Source organism: Aquila chrysaetos, chromosome 18 (genome assembly GCF_900496995.4).
Source record: "Aquila chrysaetos chrysaetos chromosome 18, bAquChr1.4, whole genome shotgun sequence".
Lineage (NCBI taxonomy): Eukaryota > Metazoa > Chordata > Aves > Accipitriformes > Accipitridae > Aquila > Aquila chrysaetos.
In genome coordinates this window covers 16,115,377-16,135,648 of record NC_044021.1, presented here as the reverse complement: position 1 = coordinate 16,135,648, position 20,272 = coordinate 16,115,377, and the positions used below count along the sequence as shown (strand labels likewise).

General features: G+C 40.0%; 1 protein-coding gene across 1 annotated transcript in view; it reads right to left on the bottom strand.

Annotated features, from left to right (window-relative positions):
* The window catches only part of FARS2 (phenylalanyl-tRNA synthetase 2, mitochondrial), a 249,822-nt gene that overhangs the window by 89,571 nt on the left and 139,979 nt on the right, over window positions 1-20,272 (bottom strand). The window contains exon 9 of the mRNA XM_030041709.2: window positions 13,857-14,017. Within this exon, the coding sequence (XP_029897569.1) occupies window positions 13,857-14,017 (161 nt within the window). The remainder of the gene's footprint in view (window positions 1-13,856; window positions 14,018-20,272) is intronic.

Below are 20,272 nucleotides of genomic sequence, written 5' to 3'. Positions count from 1 at the left end.
GCATTCAGTGTTTGCCATGCTCAGAAGTCAGGCTTCCTCCTTTCTGATGGTTTGGTTTGTATGCTTTTCTCATTATGCTTAATAATAATGCTGAGATGAATAGCTCAGTGGGGTAAAATACTGCACACACGAACAATTCATATAAAAGATTTATATCTAAATAAAGAATGCAAGTATTTGGAAAGAGACTGCAGCAATATGAAGATGTATTTCTTCCAAATACATAGCATAACAATGGCAACAAATTGCACCCAACATTTTATTTCAGCTTAGATGAAAAATCTCATATAAAGCACTGTTGATTATATTTCCTTTTCTGCTCATTAAATCCACCATTCCAGAGAGTTATTGTTTAAATAGCAGAATCTCCAGAACACCTGAATATAACCTGCACCAAAATAAGCTGGCATTGCAAATCTTACAGGCACATGCAACACCTGAAAAAGTCCTTCTTCCCACCTAACAAGCTGGGTTTGGTTTTTTTTTTCTCTTTTCTTCCTAAAAAGCATAGAGATTTCCAGGACTACGGCAATGATGACTCATATTTCTAGGCCAGCTGCAACTTCACATAACGCCCTGGACATTGCTATGCTACAAAGGAATGTCCTCATCTTTCTACACTTCTCAGACTTACGAGCTAATCTGTATCATCTGGCAAATGCTACTGTAGGTACTGCATCATAAAAATCTATGCTCCCTAGGAAATTAAAAGATTCCAACTGCCACATACAGTTTACTTGAGCAGATTACTGGTGGTTTTGAAATATTCTTCATGATTTCCAGTGCCACTAAAATAGCTGGGTTTCCTTCTTCACTTGGGGAAACTGCCCGAGTTGCAATGACTCTTGGCGAAATCCAGTACTTTAGTTTCCAGAATGGCCAATTTCACTTTTTTCCCCCTTAAGTATTAAATTCATACAAAGCACAACCTCCAAAGTGCAAAACCAATAATAAAACACCAGGGTAGTGTAGCAAGGTAAAACCAGTGTCTAAACTTTAAAAAACAGTAGGCAAGCTACAGAGAAACAGAAATGAAAGGCTCTACTTACTTGTCCAATACTCAGAAGAGGGAGAAAAGCCTTTAATTTTTCCTTTCAGGCAGACCCTGAGCATTCCTAAAGCTGTACTCTTGTTAAAGAATAACAATACTTAGAAAACTACAGAGAAGCCATAAGCCAAAAACAGACAAAGCACAAAAAAGCACAAGAAGCACACTAAGCATTTAGGGATGCAATGACAAAATGTAAAGAACATTTAAATCTCAACAAGCGGAATCCTTGTGCAAAACAGGTATTTCTTTAACACCTTTCCTTATTTTACAAGAATCAGAAAATGGGTTCACTATTGCTTATTCAGGAGAACAGGTTACATGTGGGAATAATTACGCAAACTGGTTTTAACACATGTGCAGGAGGATGTAAGCAATCCTCAAAAGAGGTGATTTCTTCCCATTATTAATTTTTAGAAAATTGCAAAACCAAATCCTCTACAGCATATGCACCCCAAAGCATTACTAACTTGCCACATTTTGTTTTAGGCTGTCACTACTATGGTCCGTGTATCTCTTACACTAGCAAGATAAAGGAAATTGAGGACGGGTATGGTAAGAATAATACGGTTCTTCCCAACTGTGCCTTCTGTTGTTTGGCTATTCTCTGTAGCCTAATTCATATTCTGATCAGAGAAGTGGCAGCTGAAAATCAGGGTTTTTTTATTAACACCATGTACTTCAAAAGGTGCTCCTGTTCACACATATGCACACATGCACCCAGACTGTTCTCCCCAGCCCTCATTTCCTAGGGACACTCTACAGCTGAGCTGCAATGGCTAATCATGATGCAGACAAAAATTGTAGGGGTTTAGGCATGATTTCAGAGACCACTTTATCAAAAGCTCTTTGCAAGATTTATCTTTTGCATGTAAAACATCAGCACAAATGTTAAAACAGCTATCAAGTAAACTCATCTATGACAAAACCCATCCTTTTATCCAAAACTGGTAAAAAGAATTAAAACGTACTTCCTGCTGGTTTCAAGATCTCCACCCACCCCCACCCCCTCACCCCCCATTTATATTTCTGTGGTTGTGTATGCATACCAATACATACCTGTATCTCTGAAGACACACACTTGCATATTATAAGTGCTTAGGCACATTTTAAACAGGAGCATATTCTTAACATCAAATGTATAATGTACACTCAAAAGATGCATTTAACCCTGCTGTGGGCATGCAGATATTCAGATTGTGATAATTACCTAGGACCGCCAGTCAGAAACCAGGGTCCCATTAGGGAGGTGGAACACAAAATGACAGCTCCTGTCCTGAAGAACTTTCTGCCCTAGGACAGTATTGGAGAAAACATGCTGAGGCAGCAGGTACAAGACAACTACAGCTGTAAACAGCATGGAAAACAGAATTCTTGAGTAGGAAAATTTGAGTCCCTGCTCAGGTCAGGGCCAAAGACTAAAGTCAAGATAGTTACTGTGCCATCTTCCTAGCCAGAATTCTATTCACCACACTGTAGTTAAACCAATATTGGAAAAATATTGGCAAAAGTGTAAGGGTTATCCTCCTTACTAGCTACATACTTTTGTGGACAGTAAGACTGAAAGCTCTGAACATCTGTGGATTCCTGCTGAAACCAGCAGCTGGTTCTCATAGCTTCACATAACCAATATGAAATCTATTGTTATTTTAGATTTCCAGGTTTACTACTTCACCTAATATTAATTTAATGTGGGTTTCAGCATATATATCACTGCTGGAAATTGCTCCATGGCTTATTTAAGCATTTTGTATAACCATTATACTTCATCATTTGGGATGCAATAAAGATCGGTTGATATATTCAGCAGCAGAATTACTCATTTGTGAGCTATTTGTTTTAAAGAGCCTCAACCAGTCAAACTGCGAATATATGAGGTTTAGAGATCAGAGCAAACCACAGTAACACATGCTTTTTGAAGTTTATTACACTTTTTGCTAAGTAATCATATAAATAGTATCGGGTGTACTTTGACTGGGTTGCATTGGCTTTTGCCTACAAAAAAAAAAAAAAAGAAAAAGACATCATCAGCAAAATTATTCTACTGACAATAACTGTACATTGCAGCAGCATTCGTAACTGGAAATTAATTTTTTATTTACATCATGCTGGGGTGAGCTCAAAATTCAGTCAAGGCTACAGTTGCTCCTTTTTGTTTAAAAACAAATTGGAAGGAAGTCCCTGGTGGTCTGTTCCCAGTTGCAGGGAATCTCTTTCACTTGTATTGATGACACACCTGCTGGGTATACCACATTATGTATTTACCCATCATCCTCTAAACTAACAACATGCTCTAAATTCAGCCAAACCTCAGATGGACATCCTTCAGGCACTAGTTTTTTTTCTTTTGCTTGTGCCAAATCCTTTCATGGGATATGCTGTGAATGTTATCACTCCTGAAGACTTCTGAGAGGCTGGGTTTCTGCCATTTCATTCCAACTTTCCAGACTACAGAGAGTGTAGGAAAAAAAAAAAAGTGATCTTGACTCATTTGTTTTTGAACAGGTAACATTCCTTTTTCTATGTGAAAGTATTTTTACATTTATTGCATGGAAGGACAATGGCAAACATCTGTTTGGGAAGATATGGAGACCCCAATTTGAAATCCATGGGACACATCTACAGACTCAGTGGCTTTTGGATCTCGTGAGCGTTGCACAGCTGTGTTTCACTTGGCATGCCACCATTGGAATTTAAGTGACAAAAAACTTTCAACAAGAACAGCTGTATGTCTTCATTGAAGTTACTCTGTCCTTTCTTCTCTAGTCCTTGACTTTTCTTTCAATTACTTCCTTCTTTCCTCCAGGACTGAGGTTCTGGATGTCCGAGGTACATGGAAGGAAAAGGTAGAAGACTCCCAGTCTAGAAAAGACTCCTCTTTTGACCCAGGCTGCTCACTTCCCTCACTGATCCAAGACCTTTCCCTTGCGCTGCTCATGCATGCAGGCCACAGTGCTGTGGCACACTTGCCAGTGGCAAAGCCACCTTACAGGTTTTTTCCCTCCCATCTTTCCCCAGTCACTTCTGGTTTTATTCTGCCTCCAAAAAGAAAGTGCTGCCTCCTCAGTTGTGCTGCAGACATGGGGCAACACTGAGAAGTGGATGAGGGAACTGACAGGGCTTTAAGGAATTGCAGAGGAAAAAGGGTCCCTCATCCACCTCACAGTATAGCCACCGAAGTAGCTGCTGTGGTATAACTGGAACAGCAGAGCAGAACAGTACATGGGAAAGAACAAAAAATTATGCTTCTCATCCTGATAGTGTGAGAACCAAGGCTCTGGGAATAAGTGGTACAGAGCAGTCACAGAACCACCAAAATGCTTTAAACAGAGAGAAGTTTCAACTGTTGTCTCTGACTGGACCTGCAGTCAAAAGGGAGGACATCTTCCAGGTGGAGACACTGGTATTTCATACTGCAAGCTTCCAAAAAACCCCGTGGCACTCCCTAGGTTTGTTAGTAAAGCCCTGGACCTCCCACATAGCTGAGCATTTGAGGAAACACATTATTACATCCATTAATTAATGGCAGGTTTTAGAATTACCTGCCATGTAATAAAACCTCTATTGATGATTTAACTGTGTGTTAGCATAGAAAATTGAAAGTAAGGATGAAATATTTTGCTTTTTGCACATATATATATATACATATACACACATATTCCACCCACTCTAAACAAATTCCAGCTGGGACAGTTGTGTACAAAGCAGAAAACCTGTAACATCCAGAAAGAACAGCTCAAACCAGCTATTTTGCTTCAAGCCACCACCAGCATGACCAAATCTGCTATTGGCATGTGACAACTTAATGGAGGTGACCATGAGAGTTTTCAAATATTCTAAGGCTGTGAAAACAACCTAGAATTACTTAAAGTATTTTCAAGGAACATAGATGAAGAAGAGGAAAAGAGCTATGTTTTTGCTAATGAATACCATAGGCTTCTCTGTACATCTGACTTATCAAGGTGGCTGCTAGATGGATGACATGGATTTGCTTCGCCCTTTGGTGCTCCAACAGACAACAGATGGAAATATTACGTAAGATAAATATCACTAACTAATCTAAACACAAAGGGCTATTGACATTTTTCCAAGTACAAGCAGAAAGGAATTAATCTATTGCTGATTTGTCCAGGTTCAGTGGGAGGCTATCAGTAAGACTAGATTGCAGTGGGTAGGTGGAGGGATCAAAACAGGGTATGCGTGAAAACCTGCATCATCAGTATTAGCTCAAAGGGTAGCAGCTGGATTGCGGGGAACCGCATCCCCTGTCAGTGGTTATTTTTACCAAGAGTTTCAATAATATCATCTCAATGCAGCCTTAGTCATGGGCCTGGGTTCTGGCACACTAAGTGTTTCACAAATCCAGAATCAAAATGTGGGGTCCAGTGATGGTTCCTGCCCCTCAAAGCTGATGTGTTAACTGTATGACAAATGACAAGAAGCAGATGAAGGCTGGGAGGTAGAGCCCAGTGGAACCATGAAATGAAATTAAAAAATGACAGACTGGTCTCAGCTCTTCACCACCTCAGACATCTGCTGCCAGCTGTTTTGGTGGGCATTGCAAGAAATTGGGAGTTTGTGAAGGAGAGGTTTGAAAGAGAACAGGAAAGTGGATATCACAGACAGCTCCTCTCCAGTGTGAGAAGCAATATCAGAGAAAACCCAAAATGCTCACATGGGCATTTAACAAGTGGGAAGAAATGTTGAAATCACTGTCCAGTTTGATGCAGGCATCAGTTTCTGCATAAGGACTAAGAGCTGCTAGGTGAGAACAGGCTATGAAGAGGCTCGACAGTGAAGAAAAGCAACATCTCCTTAATAAGCCACAGAAGGGATAACAAGAAAACATGCAAAGAGAAGAACTCAGCTCTGCTGAGAAGGAACTGGGGGCTCCTGGTGGACAGTGACTGGGCATGAGTGTGCCCCGGCAGCAAAGGCGGCCAAGAGCATCCTGGGCTGTATCAACAGGAACACAGCCTGCAGATTGAGAGGAGTGATTACCCCTCTTTACTCAGTACTTGTTAGACTGCATCTAGAGTACTGCATCCAGTTTTGGCCCCCCCAATAAAGGAAAGACATTGACAAACTGGAGCAATTTCAGCAATGGACCACCAAGAAGATCAGGGGGCTGAAACGCTTGCCCTGTGAGAAAAACCTGAGGGAGCTGGGTTTGTTCATCCTGGAGAAGAGACAGCGTCAGGGGAACCTAACAGCAACCTGCAAGTACATATAAGGAGGTCACCAATAGGATAGACCCAGGCTTTTCACTCCCATGCATGGTGGGAGGATAAGAGGCAATGGATGTAAGTCAAAACAAGAGAATTTCAGAATGGATATATTTTTCACCATTAGGACAGTCAAGCAGTGGAATAGGTTGCCCCAAAAGATTGTGCAGTTTCCATCTTCAGAGGTTTTCAAGATCCAACTGGATAATGTCCTAAGCAACCTGGCCTGACCTCAGAGCTGACCCTACTTGGAGGAGGAGGTGTGCCTAGAGAACTCCTGAGGTCCCTTCCAACCCAAATTAGCCTTAGAACCTAAGACTATGAAGATGAATGAAAGCCAATGTAAAGATGTGGTGGGAAGGTAAGACAGGGTACTCCTTTGATTCCATATTGCTGTTCCTAGCACACTAAACTAATACAGGTAACACTCTTCAACAGCTTCCCATATCTGCACTTCTGTACAGTGTCAGACACAACCTCTCTCTTAAACAAGAGACAGACAGTCTACAGGACTAGTAGCTGTGGTAAGTATCCTCACTCAGGTTTTGCTTGGGGAAATAAAAAGCTAAGAATATCCAGAGAAAGAAAGCACTGAATATGTCTGGAAAATTCGTTACCTTGAAAGGCTGAGCACACAGGTCCACTTGTGCTCCAGTGAAACTGCATGTGTGTCTGAGAATCTGTTTACTTTATCATATGATGGAAAAGCCACTATATTACTCATCTGCAGCTCACTGGTATGTAAACTGCTTATTTTCTAGACTTGGACTTAAAAGTCCACAAAATTAAATTAGGATAGGAGAGCACTAGATATACCAGTTTTCATCACTTCTCTCCTGTTTTTGAGGTATGCCTGAGTTTTGGAGAGCTGCTATAAATGTTTCAATCGTTACTCTCAGCCCACACATTCCTTGTTTTCAAAACCACCCCCCAGACCCACCCCGAGACTGCTGATAATACTTTAAAGTACAGAATTGCTTTGATGGCTTGTAGTCATAGTTTTTGTGGTCACTCATACTTCTTTATTTTTCAAGAGGAGATCAAGAGTAGATGTGTACCATACAAAGTCTGGGAAGACATTCTGATTGATTTAGAAAAAGACTTTTGCATCAGTCTCAACAGGTTTTTCGCCTTAAACCTACCCTCCTTTTCTGTCTCTTTCACCTCTTCCTGCCCTGCCCCCCCATCTTGTTTAAAGTTTCTCTGTTTGCTTCCAGACTTTTTCATATTGCCCCCAATGCCCTAAGTACAGCTCTTCTCTCTTCTACCTTCCTTACTTTGTCTTATCTCAGTGGTTTGTTTTTTGTTGTACCCAGTCCCATGTGACTGTCCATCCACTCTCTCTCTCTCCTCATTTCTAAGCCCCTATTTTCTTCTTTCCTTCCTGTGTTTTCAGCTAATTGTCTTTAGCCAAGAATGGGAATTCAAGGCCTGTTTACTCTCCAGATGCTTGCTTGTTGACTTTCTTTACCCAAATGTTGATCAGTAAAACTGGCTTGGATCAAAGATTTTGCAAATGAAGTTTGTGGTTTGTCAGATTAAACTCTTACTGCTTGTAACAGCCATTTTGAAAGTTTCCTCTGCTTCAGCCCTGCAAGGTGCTGATCACTCTCAGTTGGATCCCAGGAAGCACGGAGATCTCTGACCTGAGACTCTTCAGGCATGTAGGTTATGTTTGAGCACAGGAACTACTCCATTGATTTAAATGGGACTACTTGCAAGTTTAAAGCTCAGCGTGTACTTCAGTACTTTGCCCGACTCGGGCCATAGGGCTCAGGTTCCTAGAGCTTCAATACCAGCAACAGCTACAAACGATATGAGATATAACATCCTGATGAGACAAGACTTGATGATCAAGTGATTTCTAATCCAATTGTGCAGCTCAGTGCAGCATCTCCACAATGAAGAAGGTATTTTTGCCTTCCTTCCATGGCTACCCAACACTAAAAAAAGGAGTTTCACAATGTTCTGCAAAGTATACAGACAAACCTGAGATGATATACAGCACTGTAAAGGTTTTACTGATGTTCATTTAAGATGATCTACCTAAGTCACTCATAAGAAACTCAACCTTCCCAAAGTCATGCCAATAAAATGGTTATGCTACACCATCATCTATTCTCTGTTGTACCTCCACATGCATACACACACATTATATATCTTCAATTACAGTAAAACTAATTAGACAATAAATCACAGTTGAGGCTGTACCTCATTTGTTCAGACATCCAAGTTAAATTTACATACTAATGGTTGCGTATTTGCCTTTAATAGATGCACTATTAGAAAGTAAACATAATAAATGAATAACCATTTAAGCATGGAGTTACCTAATCTTGATGAAAAATATCTGAAAATGTAGCAGCCAGTGAATCTATTTTTTTTTAATTGGAAAATAAAGATAATTACAGACTAGGAAGATAAATATAAATTATATGGAGTAGCATACTAATGATGGATCAGACAGACCCACCCTGTGCAGTGAATGTAATAAGATCAAACTGGTTGAAACGGCTGGCTTATACATTAGATGCTCTCCTTCTCAAGCATGGAATAAAGGATATAGACTAAGATGGTTTAATTTGCAAAAGTTTCCCCTTGGACCTGCCAGTGAATTTTATTTTCAGCATCTTCTAAAGCTTCAGGACAAGCTATATGTCTCCCAGCAACAATCAGGTATGTGCACAGGAAAGATGCACAGGGATGATGACTATCTCAGAAAACAGAAAAGTGCACAGTAAGGTAAAAAAGTTGTACTGTGTGAACAAGAGGGCTCACATACATAGCAAATAGTGCAAACTGGACTACTGGATAAATCCTTTGTCCTTAGAATAGGGGCTTAATTCCCATGACACAATGAGCAAAGGCAAATGGGAGTGAGTGAGGCCCAGCCTTTGCTACCTATCTTGCATAGGAGAAAGATGAGCCCACTGTGATTTCCTTTCCCGTATAAGGAATCACTTCTTTGCACACAACTTCATCTCTCTGAAGATACACTTTTTCTCATCTCTGCTAACCTTGACTGTTCACTTTTCAAAGCTGAGACAGTCTCCTAGGCTAGGGCCACATATACCATTCTGGCTACAGCTGTGCAGGAGGTGAACAGTGTCAATTCAAGCTACTTGTCAGCTCTTCTCACTCCACTGCCAAAGATTACCAGCCCCTCAGGTCTCCCAGCAGAGCTGCTCTAGGAGCTTTGTCTATCCTGGTGCTATCAGAATGATCCTGGTTAGAAAGTCTATTGTTTTGACTATTGAAGCTAACAGGTTATTATGAAAGAACTGAGTTTGGAGAGACTGCATGTGCCAGCAGATACAAGGAAGGAACAGCCCCTGGAGATGATGGAAGGGGGTGGTAAAAAGTAGATGGTGCTAGATTTATTGCAGATATGCAGAAAACTACAGATATTGCAGAAATGAGGAAAAGAAGAAGAAAGCAACTCCCATAATCTCACAAAGGGAGTCTGCAGTAGCTGGGAATCTGATCCAGATTCTCTCTGTACCAGTGCTTCCCTTAAAACAGCATAAACATGCTTCTGCTTGACCTCAGTCTGGGCTACAAGGCTCATCTGCAATCAGAATAAATAATTATTTAAAACAACAGCAGCCACAGCCACCAGCAGCATCAAATGAAAGTGTCTTTGAGAGGACAGAATGCATCAGGAGTCAATTGACATGACATGCCGCTTGCTCGCCATGGCAGCGAAATGATGGAGGTTCCAGGAACCATCCTGCTGCCAGAGCCCATTCATCTTAATCAACACCTCTGGGCACACCACACTTCATCTGAACTGTGAGTGCCTTCCTTCCCTAAATGTCATTTCATTTTTGTACCTGTTCTTGAGAGTTGTCAGCCCACGGACACATCTTTTTTTTGTAAGAATGCTGGCTCAGCATGAACCAGAAAGCGATTACATGCAACTATGCTCAGAGCCCTGACAAACACAGACGTAACACAGCGTACTAGATCAGACCCAAGCCATTTGTGTCATTACATTACGCCCTGCAGGTGCTTAGTCCTTCCTGCCCTGTCTGTCCTCAGCCTTTCATTTCACAGCCTAGGCAGAAGCCCTACACAAGTGATAGAAGGCAAGGTACCAGCCTCTGATGCCCCACACCGCTGTGACTTGTGTCAAATTATAGCTAGAGTGATTTGGTAATCCAAATCAATGCAATAATCTGATCTGTGGGGAGCAGCACTCTACATTGTTGTGCTGAGTGGCCACAATGGTACAAGCACTGTCAGCTTTTCCCACCAGCTTTTTGACCTACTGAAGCCTGCACATGTATATTGAGCAACTGATGACACAGGGAAAAGTCTGACACATTCAGGCTGTTAAAAGGCACAAAACATATACTTTAAGTCCCAAGAAAATGCTTCAACTAAATTCCATGTTTGAACAAGAGTATATTTAGCCTAGCTATTATTAAATGTTACTGCTATGTAGTGTGGACTTCATGTATTTGAAGAACATTTTAATGAACAGAAAGAAAAATATTTATGTTGGTGGATAATATTCAGATTATAAGAAAGGATGGGGGGAGTATCCAAAGGTTGAGAGGTCTATCTCAGTTAAGCACATAACGGATGGACATTTACGCAGGCTTTCTGAGGCTGCAGGATTCAATTTGTGTAATGAAAGGCTCTCAGAACACCTGATCTGTCTTGGTTCAGTTCAGTCAGGCTGAAAAGTACTGCATGGCCTTGCATGCAGAAAATCTGACAATTTTTAATATCCATTGAGATTTCTTACAACATCAACACTGGAAGACAGGCTAAAAGTTTTCTTTCAAATATGATATGAATAAACCATGTGATTCATTAATTATGACTCTTTAGAAAGTACACAGGTACAGAAGGTCTGCTAACTTGGTTTTACAGCATACCTGAAAAATAACACAGAACAGAAAGAAAGAAAAACTGGCTTATTAACTCCCATCACCCAAGATCTTACGGTAGTAGCAAAGATTATTTCACAATATTCTCATTCAAAGGGTTATTAACCCTTTAAAAAGCCATGCCAATATGTACTAGATGTACAGTATTGAGCTTGAAAAAGCTCAATGTAAGATACTAGATGAAAGCTGGATACAGACTTCCTTTTAAACAAAAAACCAAGCTTGCCTCTAGTCTCTTATATTCAGAGACAGAGTTGAAAAATATAAACTAAGAGTTAGGGAGAATTATTCTACCAAAACTGAAGATGGGACATCCAAGCGGTGTGTGTATATGTATGTGTTAAAAGGGAAAGGAAAGGGAAAAAGGAAAAAAAAAGTAAAAAAGGGAAAAAAAAGGAAAAAGGTTCCTAAGAAGCACTTGATACCACCGCAAAAATCTGTTCCTAAAACATTGCCCATATCCCTTCTTTAGAAGAGAGAAAGAAAAGATTGAAAATAATCCATCTTTCTACGTCTGCTGTCCCTCTCCCATACTCCTCATTCTCCCAATCTGTATACTCTTCATTGTCCTATTTGTTGGGATACAACAACTGCGGACACATTAATGTGATAAAGCAGTAGGTAATGGCCCGGTAATATTACTCCAGTCTTTCCCTTTGGTCCAAGTTAGAGCACAGTGGCAGCTGACAATTTCTCTTCCTTGAAGTCTCCCACCTATTGCATCATACCTCCTGATTCATGTTATTACTTCAAAATGTATTTCACCAGCAAACCTCAACTTCACGACTCTCTCTACAACATCAGTTCTGGGTTGTAGAACTTTTCTCCTTGTTCCAAGTTGAACCAATGCTAGCTGAAACCAATGCTGCTCAGCAAGAAGAAATGCTTAAAGACCTACTAAGTCCTTGTCACCATTCTCCTATTGATGACACTGACAATCACCCAGCAAAACAGTGCAAAACTATGTGCTCCTAGTGACTCCTGCTCAGCTAAGGTTACCAAACAGCACCAATTTAAAAAAAAAAAACCCAAACAAAAAACAAACAAACAAACAAAAAATTTCTTTCACTTTTAGATTCCTAGAAATCCTGTCCTTTCCTCTGAGTCTACCCACAGTAACCTATGCTTCTGTCATCTTCAGATTCATTCACTACATCTGACTTTATCTGAAGCTGTACATAACAATGATACACAACTTAGAGAAGCTAGACACCCAGCCCTCTCTTTGGCTCACCTTCAACATCAGACCATATCATTCTGACAATCTGGGCCTTTCCTCAAAAACCCAATTTACTGCTAATATCAGTTTGAAGCTTGGATCCACAATTTTAAAGCAAGCAAGAAATCTCATCTTAGTTCCATCAGGGATCAGATTGCAATCTATAAACCAAGCCACAACCTGTGCTCTTCAGGAGCAAAGCCAATCAGAAAGATATGGGCTGAAAAGGAGACTTGAGCACTCCTTATTGAAAAGAACAACATTCTGTAGGAGATCAGGGAAACCTACAAGCAGACCCACCTTCAGGAACAGTGGCAAAACTGATCTTCTTTCTGTTAAGTGGTAACTACAATCTGAATACCCCAACACCTGTACCACCAAAAAAAACCCCAAAACAAAAACCCAACCAAGCAAAAAAAAAAGCCCTAACCAAAAAACCCAACCCACCCCCCAAACCTATCCAAACACTATTTTGACTTTTTGGGTCTACCAGAGAAGATATGCCAGAATTGCCATGAATTAAAAAATGGATGCTGCTACTGATTTGATGTGGAGACTGCTCAAATATCATCTAAGCATTATCACTGTTGATCTCCCCTTTTATATTTTCAATTCTTAAAAAACCCATAATCAAGCTGCTCACAAAGCAAGTAAAATGGTAAAAGGAAACAGCAAAAATGTTTTGCTGCTTTTGCACTTCAGACTTCATCAAGCATCTACACAGCTATGTCAGCTCAACTCCCCCAAAGACCGGTGATACCACCTGGCTTGAACCTTCCCCTGCTAATGCTGAAGAATATCATGGAAATAGCATTTCCACTCAATCTAGTTACGCTTGATTACTTTGCAACTACGAAAAGTAAAACAAGGTTGCTAACTAGAAAAATCACCTCAGTAGAGGAGTTACAAAAGAAATACAAGCTGAGCCTGCACTCTCCCCCCACCACCACCTGGAGGAAAGAGCTGACATGTTGAAGATGGCGAGGCACATTCACAAAGCATTTTGCCAAAGTTTAACAATGCAACTCACATTTACTTCAACCAATATAGAGTGAAAACAATGGGAAAAATCGGGAATGTGTTATGATATTTGAATGCTCAGCATAAACCACATTTTTATAATGAAACAGAACTATGGACACAATACAAGAACACACCAAAACCAGACACAGGCCTAAATCGATCCCTATTCTGGATAAATTTAGAAGTTAAATATATGCTTATGTATTACTCAGAACAGAGATATTCACTGGGCATCAGCAGCAATTCACATTATCTGGTTGAAAAAAAAGTCATCATCAAAAGCTAGATTTTATTGCGGTATATCAGAGAATCATGATAGCTGTAAAGCTGTTGCTTTAAAACCTACTCTGTTAATGGCACAGAATTTTAATTATGTGATATTCTCTAGGGCTACACACACTTCTTACTGACAGAAAGTTATTATCATTTATATATTATTTTACCTGGAATTTTATTTTTTGCCAAATGTGAGGCACAATAAACTGTTTCAAGAAGCGTTCGTCTTCACTCCAGAACAGTCGGATGTCAGGGATATTGTACAGGATCATGGCCAGCCTCTCCAAACCCAAGCCAAATGCCCAGCCAATTTTATCCTGAGCACCAGCTGCAATAAACAAACAAACAAGATAAAAATTCAAGAGCTTAAGTTCACAACATGAAAAATTGCTGATAAAATGTTCATCTATTTACCAAGGGAAAAAAAAAAAGTGAAGTGGCAAGACAGAAAAGCCTACAAGTAATGGCCAAATGAAAGATTTAAAGGCTACAGGACAGATCCTACTTCCATCAAAGACTGCAGCAAGGCTGGGCACATCACAGAGTCCAGGAACCCAAAGCGATAATAAAATAAAGCCACACCCTTGGCAATTTGTGTCCAAAGTTTCAGATAGACTTTGAGAAATGCTGCATAAAGCTATACAGCACTTCCCTTTACTATCCTTAGAGCTGAGCACTTCCACACCTGACTCAGTTGTGTTTTATAAGACACGTAAACATGAATTTCTTGTTCAGAATATTTTACTTGGGCTGACAGACCAGGCCAAGCCTATGCAGCATTAACATCACTACGAACATTTGAGAGGATCAAAATTGCCTCTTTTGAGGCATCTGGCAGAAACAGAGCCATGGGATGTGACGTGCTGTCGCATTAGCATCACACCTCCAACCAGGGAACTCCTGGGCTGCTGTCCCTGGGAAAAGCCACTGCTCCCACATACACAAGCCTCTTTCATACAGCACTAAATATAAAAAGACAAGAATATTTAATACAGAAGAGCTGTACAGATTTTAATGATGCAACATTTCTGTCAGGAAAGTAAATATTCATACCTTCCTTCATTTACAGGGCAGGAGCACTGCGTCATTAAACAGGGATTTTTTCGACACCAGGAACCAACTCCATGTTTAGCCATCATCCTACTGGTTTTAAAATAAGCTGAGCCCAGCAGCTCTGGCAAAGGCTCAGAGCTTTTTAAAACTTAAACAAATGCCTAAACAAACACACTTATGCTGAAAGGATGTGTGACAGTCTTGACTCTTCACCATCAGCACTGGCAGTGTGCTGCTGAGTCATATAATATCACTGTACATCTCACAGCTATCCAGCTAGCCCAAGGCCATACCTGCCTCCCCCAGTATTAATTTAAACTCTAATTTTCTGGAAACTTTGAACTCAGCAACTTCCCCACCATCACGCAGGAGGCTGGAGGCAGAAGTCTACTTTCTGACCCCTGTCTCTGCTACCAGAAAGGAGACAGCTCTGGTTATTTGGGGGCTGATGACATCCTGAGGTATGCTGTCACATTCAATGCTGAGACGAAACAGTCCAGAGTCCCATTTAAATACAGGCAGGCATAACAAGCTTGGGAAAAGAGACACAGTCATCACTTTGATTCTTTTAATTAATTTGAGCCTGCCTGTTTCCCTGGAATACCAAGTCCTCAGAAGAACCCCTCTGTGCCTCATCTGCAACCTCAGCAGTATTGCACTGCCACAGGAATTTGGTCAACTTCACAAGAGTACTTCCCAGAGGAGACTGGATATTCTGCCTTGTCCCTTATCGTGTGCTCATAGGCAAGATTTTGCACTTTCTGACCTCTGAAAGCAGTTTATCAACTGAATTGTGGAAGTCCTGAGAAACAGAGAACTGGGGGTGAACTCAAAAGGTACCTCATGGCAGAGCTGCTCAAACTAGTATGCTTAGACCAACCAACAGACTTTGAGCTAACTCGACCTAGGAAACTTACAATCCATGCTACATTACATGAAGAACTGCACTATTTGTTACCGTGGATTGAGTTATTTTTAGAGAAAGGACAGTGACTACACAGAATGTATTGAAATTTGTGTTTGGGAAAGATTTTGAGCTTAAGTGTAAGCCACAAACTGTTTCTTTTCCAAGCTGAAAGTACTATTACTCTCCATAATCCAGTATTTGAAAGTAATTATATTTTTATGGCTATGAAGAAGGGAAGATAATTCATTGCAATAGTGTTGCTTGCCCAAACTTCCAGCTTGTCTTTCTTAGATCATCAACTCCTGCCTCGGTAACAAAATTCCTATTCATTTCAAAAGTGCCAGACTTTCACATACATATGGGTACTTCTGTAGACTGATAAACACAGTCCACCCTCTTCTCCAGAGGTAAAGTAGAGCACCCGGAGCAGTAGCCATGAGGGTCCTGAATGGCCACTGCTTAATCATCAGTGTTAATTAACTCACTGATGCTCATCTAAGTATACATGATGGGGTTGATGACCCTCCTTCCCCACATTAGTGATGATTACTAGTAGATCGGACAGGAAAAAAAAAGGATATAACAGAAGATGAGCAGAATGGGTATATATTCTGATAAGCAGAGCTTTACATTTAAGATTTGTGCTTTTTTAATATTTTGATGTAAGAATGGTTTTTGTTGTAACTCTTTTTTACTTATACTTTATACCTAATTGATTTGCTATGCACTTTTATTCTGCAAGGAATGTTTTGATTTTACATCAGCAATTTGTTTTTGTTTAGGAGGACTGGGACACATCACAGGTTTTTATGCCAGACAAAAAGTTCTTTATCCAGCTATCTGCCTAGCAGCTCAAAGCATTGTCATCTGAGATATGAATAAACACCTAGTTGCAGAACTTTTGGATGATCCTTGTACAATTATCAGCCTCCAGACCTCAAACTTCTCAAGTGTCCACAGCCAAAGCCATATCAGTGAAGCATTCCCTCTACAGAGAGGAAAAAAAAAAAAAAAAAAAAAAAAAAAGGGAAAATTCAGATCATTATAATTCCTCCTCAGATTGGCACTGGCAAATCTCCACTGCACTTTGCATCTTCAGTTATTTTGTCTCTGATCTCTTCTCCAGCTTCCTATTTGTAAAACTCCAAGTTAATGTAGCATTGACTTAAACAATCTGAAGAACTACCTTGGGGAACTCAGCAAGACTAAAGCACTCTTCTGAACATATTTCTGACTGGAAATGACCAGGTGGCTTAGAAGTTAAATGTGCAGTTAACCACCCTGTTGAGTGAGAGTGCAACCCAAAGCTTTTCACAGCACGTATATATGAATACACTGAATTTTGGCAAGTAGTATGCAAAGAAGTCAAGTGAATGTGAGTCAACATGACAGAAAGAACGAACACAGAATAGCTTTAAATGTGGCAAAAAACAAGTTGACGTTCTGATGAGAAGACCTGGCCAAAGTGGCAGATTCCAGGGACCTGGTGGGGCAATCATAGCATCACTGCTTGAAATAACACAGCCCAATGGATAAAGCTTTCCTGACATACAAGCCTTCCCCAACTGGCCCTCAAAGTTTTGTACGCTGCCAGGCTCCTGCTGCCTCATGTGAAAAACTTGACTACCCACCAGATGAAAATTGCTGGAAGCTTTGCATGTCAGGTAGCCAAAGATGGAAAAGGAAAGGATAAAATGGTTTGACTGGCTTCCCACACTGGGGGCTGAGACAGTCCAACCTGACTCCAGAATGCTGCACCATCACAGCTGTGTCTTACAAGGGAGCTCAAGAGTCCTTATCTTCCTTGAGAAGTCATATCTATCTGTCCTTCTTTTAAGCTTTGAGCCCAGATGAATCAGTTTACACTTAAATGTAGACCAATCAAGCCATTCTCAAAAAAACATTGTTAAATGAAAGCTAAATTTGATCAGTCAAGATGGGAAGCTTCGTAATTATCCATTAAGGCATATATAATGACCTGCCAGAACTCATGGATTATATCCCACTGAATCACCAGAAATACCCACAGACAGAAATGTTTACCTTCTCAAACAGTACGAGGCAAGACATTTTACACCGTACAAGATTTTTAAGATGTTTTGCAATGCAGTGTTAGGAACAGGTTGACAAAACTTTTTTGTTATATACTTCAGTCACACTTATTTTTATATCTATGCTGGCTTTTATTTAACAATTTTTGCTACTCCTGTAAAACTGCCAATAAATAAATCTTTCTTTCAATAGAGCCTACACTGGGTCTTCAAATTGTTATACTCAGCAGTTACTGAGAAGTGAAAGAAATTAAATTTTGATCTTGGATTGAGGTAAAGTCAGGAGCATACAACAGCCTGAATACAAGGTGTTCTTCACAAAATGCCCCCAAATTAATATACCCAAAGTGCGTGTAGGTGAAACCTGGGATGAGTTCCAGAAGCAAAGACCTGAATTTGATCTCCTGCTTTCAGACCAAACCATGGCTGTTAATGGAGCAAATTCAGGAACTAAAATGGTGGGGAGAGGGGTGAACAGATTCTCAAGGATAGACAAACTACACATCACATTTTATAAAACAAATCAGTGCTTTAACTATGTAGAAAGTAAGTTATAGATATAATGAACATGTGACTTGACACAAAACATCAGGAATTCCTGAAACAAAGACCTATGCCCACATTTGAGCTCTATGTGATTAATGGACAGCTTATGAACAAGGCTTTGAAAACCAGCTTCTGCAAAAGAAATATTTACTTATGGCAAGAGACTAGGAATGCATATTCTACATGAGGGCCACAGCGATGAGGTAAACCATGTTTACCTGTGTTAAAAATAAGCAATTTTAAATTATTTCCTACTCCAGACAAAACTCCCATATGTTGGGAGTCAAAGGTTTTACATGAAAAAAAAAATACTAAGGTGTATAACACAGAAGAGCTTCTGAAAGTACAAGGTCAGGTGGCTGGGATGTTAAGCAACTGAGGCCAAAAAGCTTACAGAAGTTTCCTTCTGAACTGCTCTCTTCAGCAAAAGCAAAAATCAAAACTGACATATTATTCTCTAACTCTGTTAAATTGATGCATTCAGGCTCCCGTGTGCAATTCAGTTTAAATTACCTCCTAAAATAAGGACTTGGCTTTCAGACTATGCATGCTAAGTAAGCCACTCCTCAAGAACTCAAGAAAAGCAGTAAACATTCAATTATGCCTATTCTGTGGAAGAAGAACTTATCTTTCTAAATCTCATATGTGGAATAATTTTCTAACAATAATAGTCACTTTGAGACCACAGCTTTGTCTCCTGGGTCAGACTGATCTGTTCTGTTTGCTCCACTTGAAAACTAAGCAAAAGAACTTTAAAGGCTTTGATTGAGTTTTTAATATGTATGTTTATTTTTGTTCCATAATCAAAATAGCTGGGTACATACTAAAGGAACAGCCTATTTAAAAAATTTCTACCCAGGGAAGCCATCCACCAGATTCAACTTTATTCTAATATGTAATTAACATATATTCTACCATTTTACCAATATTTCACCAGGCCAAATAGCTGGGAGGAAAACGTTTCTGATCAGGAGAAATGGATGACCAGAGCAGAAGAGGACAGGAAAACTAGATTAGCAAGAAGAGAAAAGAACGAACCAAAGCAACAAGAAGGAAGAACTTCCCCTATTTTCTCCCATGTCGGACTGATACTTTTAGTTTCCAATTCTTTTATCTTTCTGCTTCTGAAATTATGAATTCCTCAGTCCTCCTCCCCTGCTCCTTTCCATCTTCCTATCTTTGCGCGAGTCAACTTCTGACATTCGCACAAGCCCTCCTAAGCATTCACAACAAAATCAATGACAAAACCACCATTAAACAGAATCTTACTTTAAACTTCAGGTATTTTTCCAAAGTTCATAACCATACACTGTAATAACATTCAACCTTTCAAACTGTAGAAGATAAAGTATCCACTTAACTCCCAAGAGCAATACAAGATACTAGTCATTAACTACAAACACTTTTATGGTATATGGTCTTCCTTTTTTCTCTGTACTTCAGCCTACATATCTGAACAAATGGCTTGCTTAGTTTTTGAGGTTTTTTGCTTTACCCCTGCATATCTCAAGACTGGACATTCTCCATGGAGGACAGTGCAATTTTCTGTCCTAATTTATGTCACAGAGCAAAAAATGAATTGACTCCTTTGGTCTATTTCCCCTGGCTCTGCCTGCGGGCTCCAATATTGCTCTTTTGTTCTGTGTATGTAAAACCAAATTCCATTTCCTTTCGTAATGTTTTGTTCATTCAGGCAAAGTTGGATTTTGAGGTTTTGGGTCTTTTAATACTGTAAATCTTCCTACACATTGAGGCCATGTAGATTTGGAAAAATAAAAGTTATGAAGAAATACATGAGGGGCTGCCACTTGGCAGAAAGACCAAGTCTACAGTACAGTTCAAAAATTCAATTACGAATCTCTGGGGTATATAAGTACAGCTGGACAAATTCACTCCATATACATTCACTGCCCCCACATGCAACTTTCTTGTCAAAATTTCACCAATACCAAAGCTGATTGTTTAGGGTCTTACAAAATCATCTTTTCTTCCAGAACAACAGGCAGAGCAAGGAACAAGAACACAA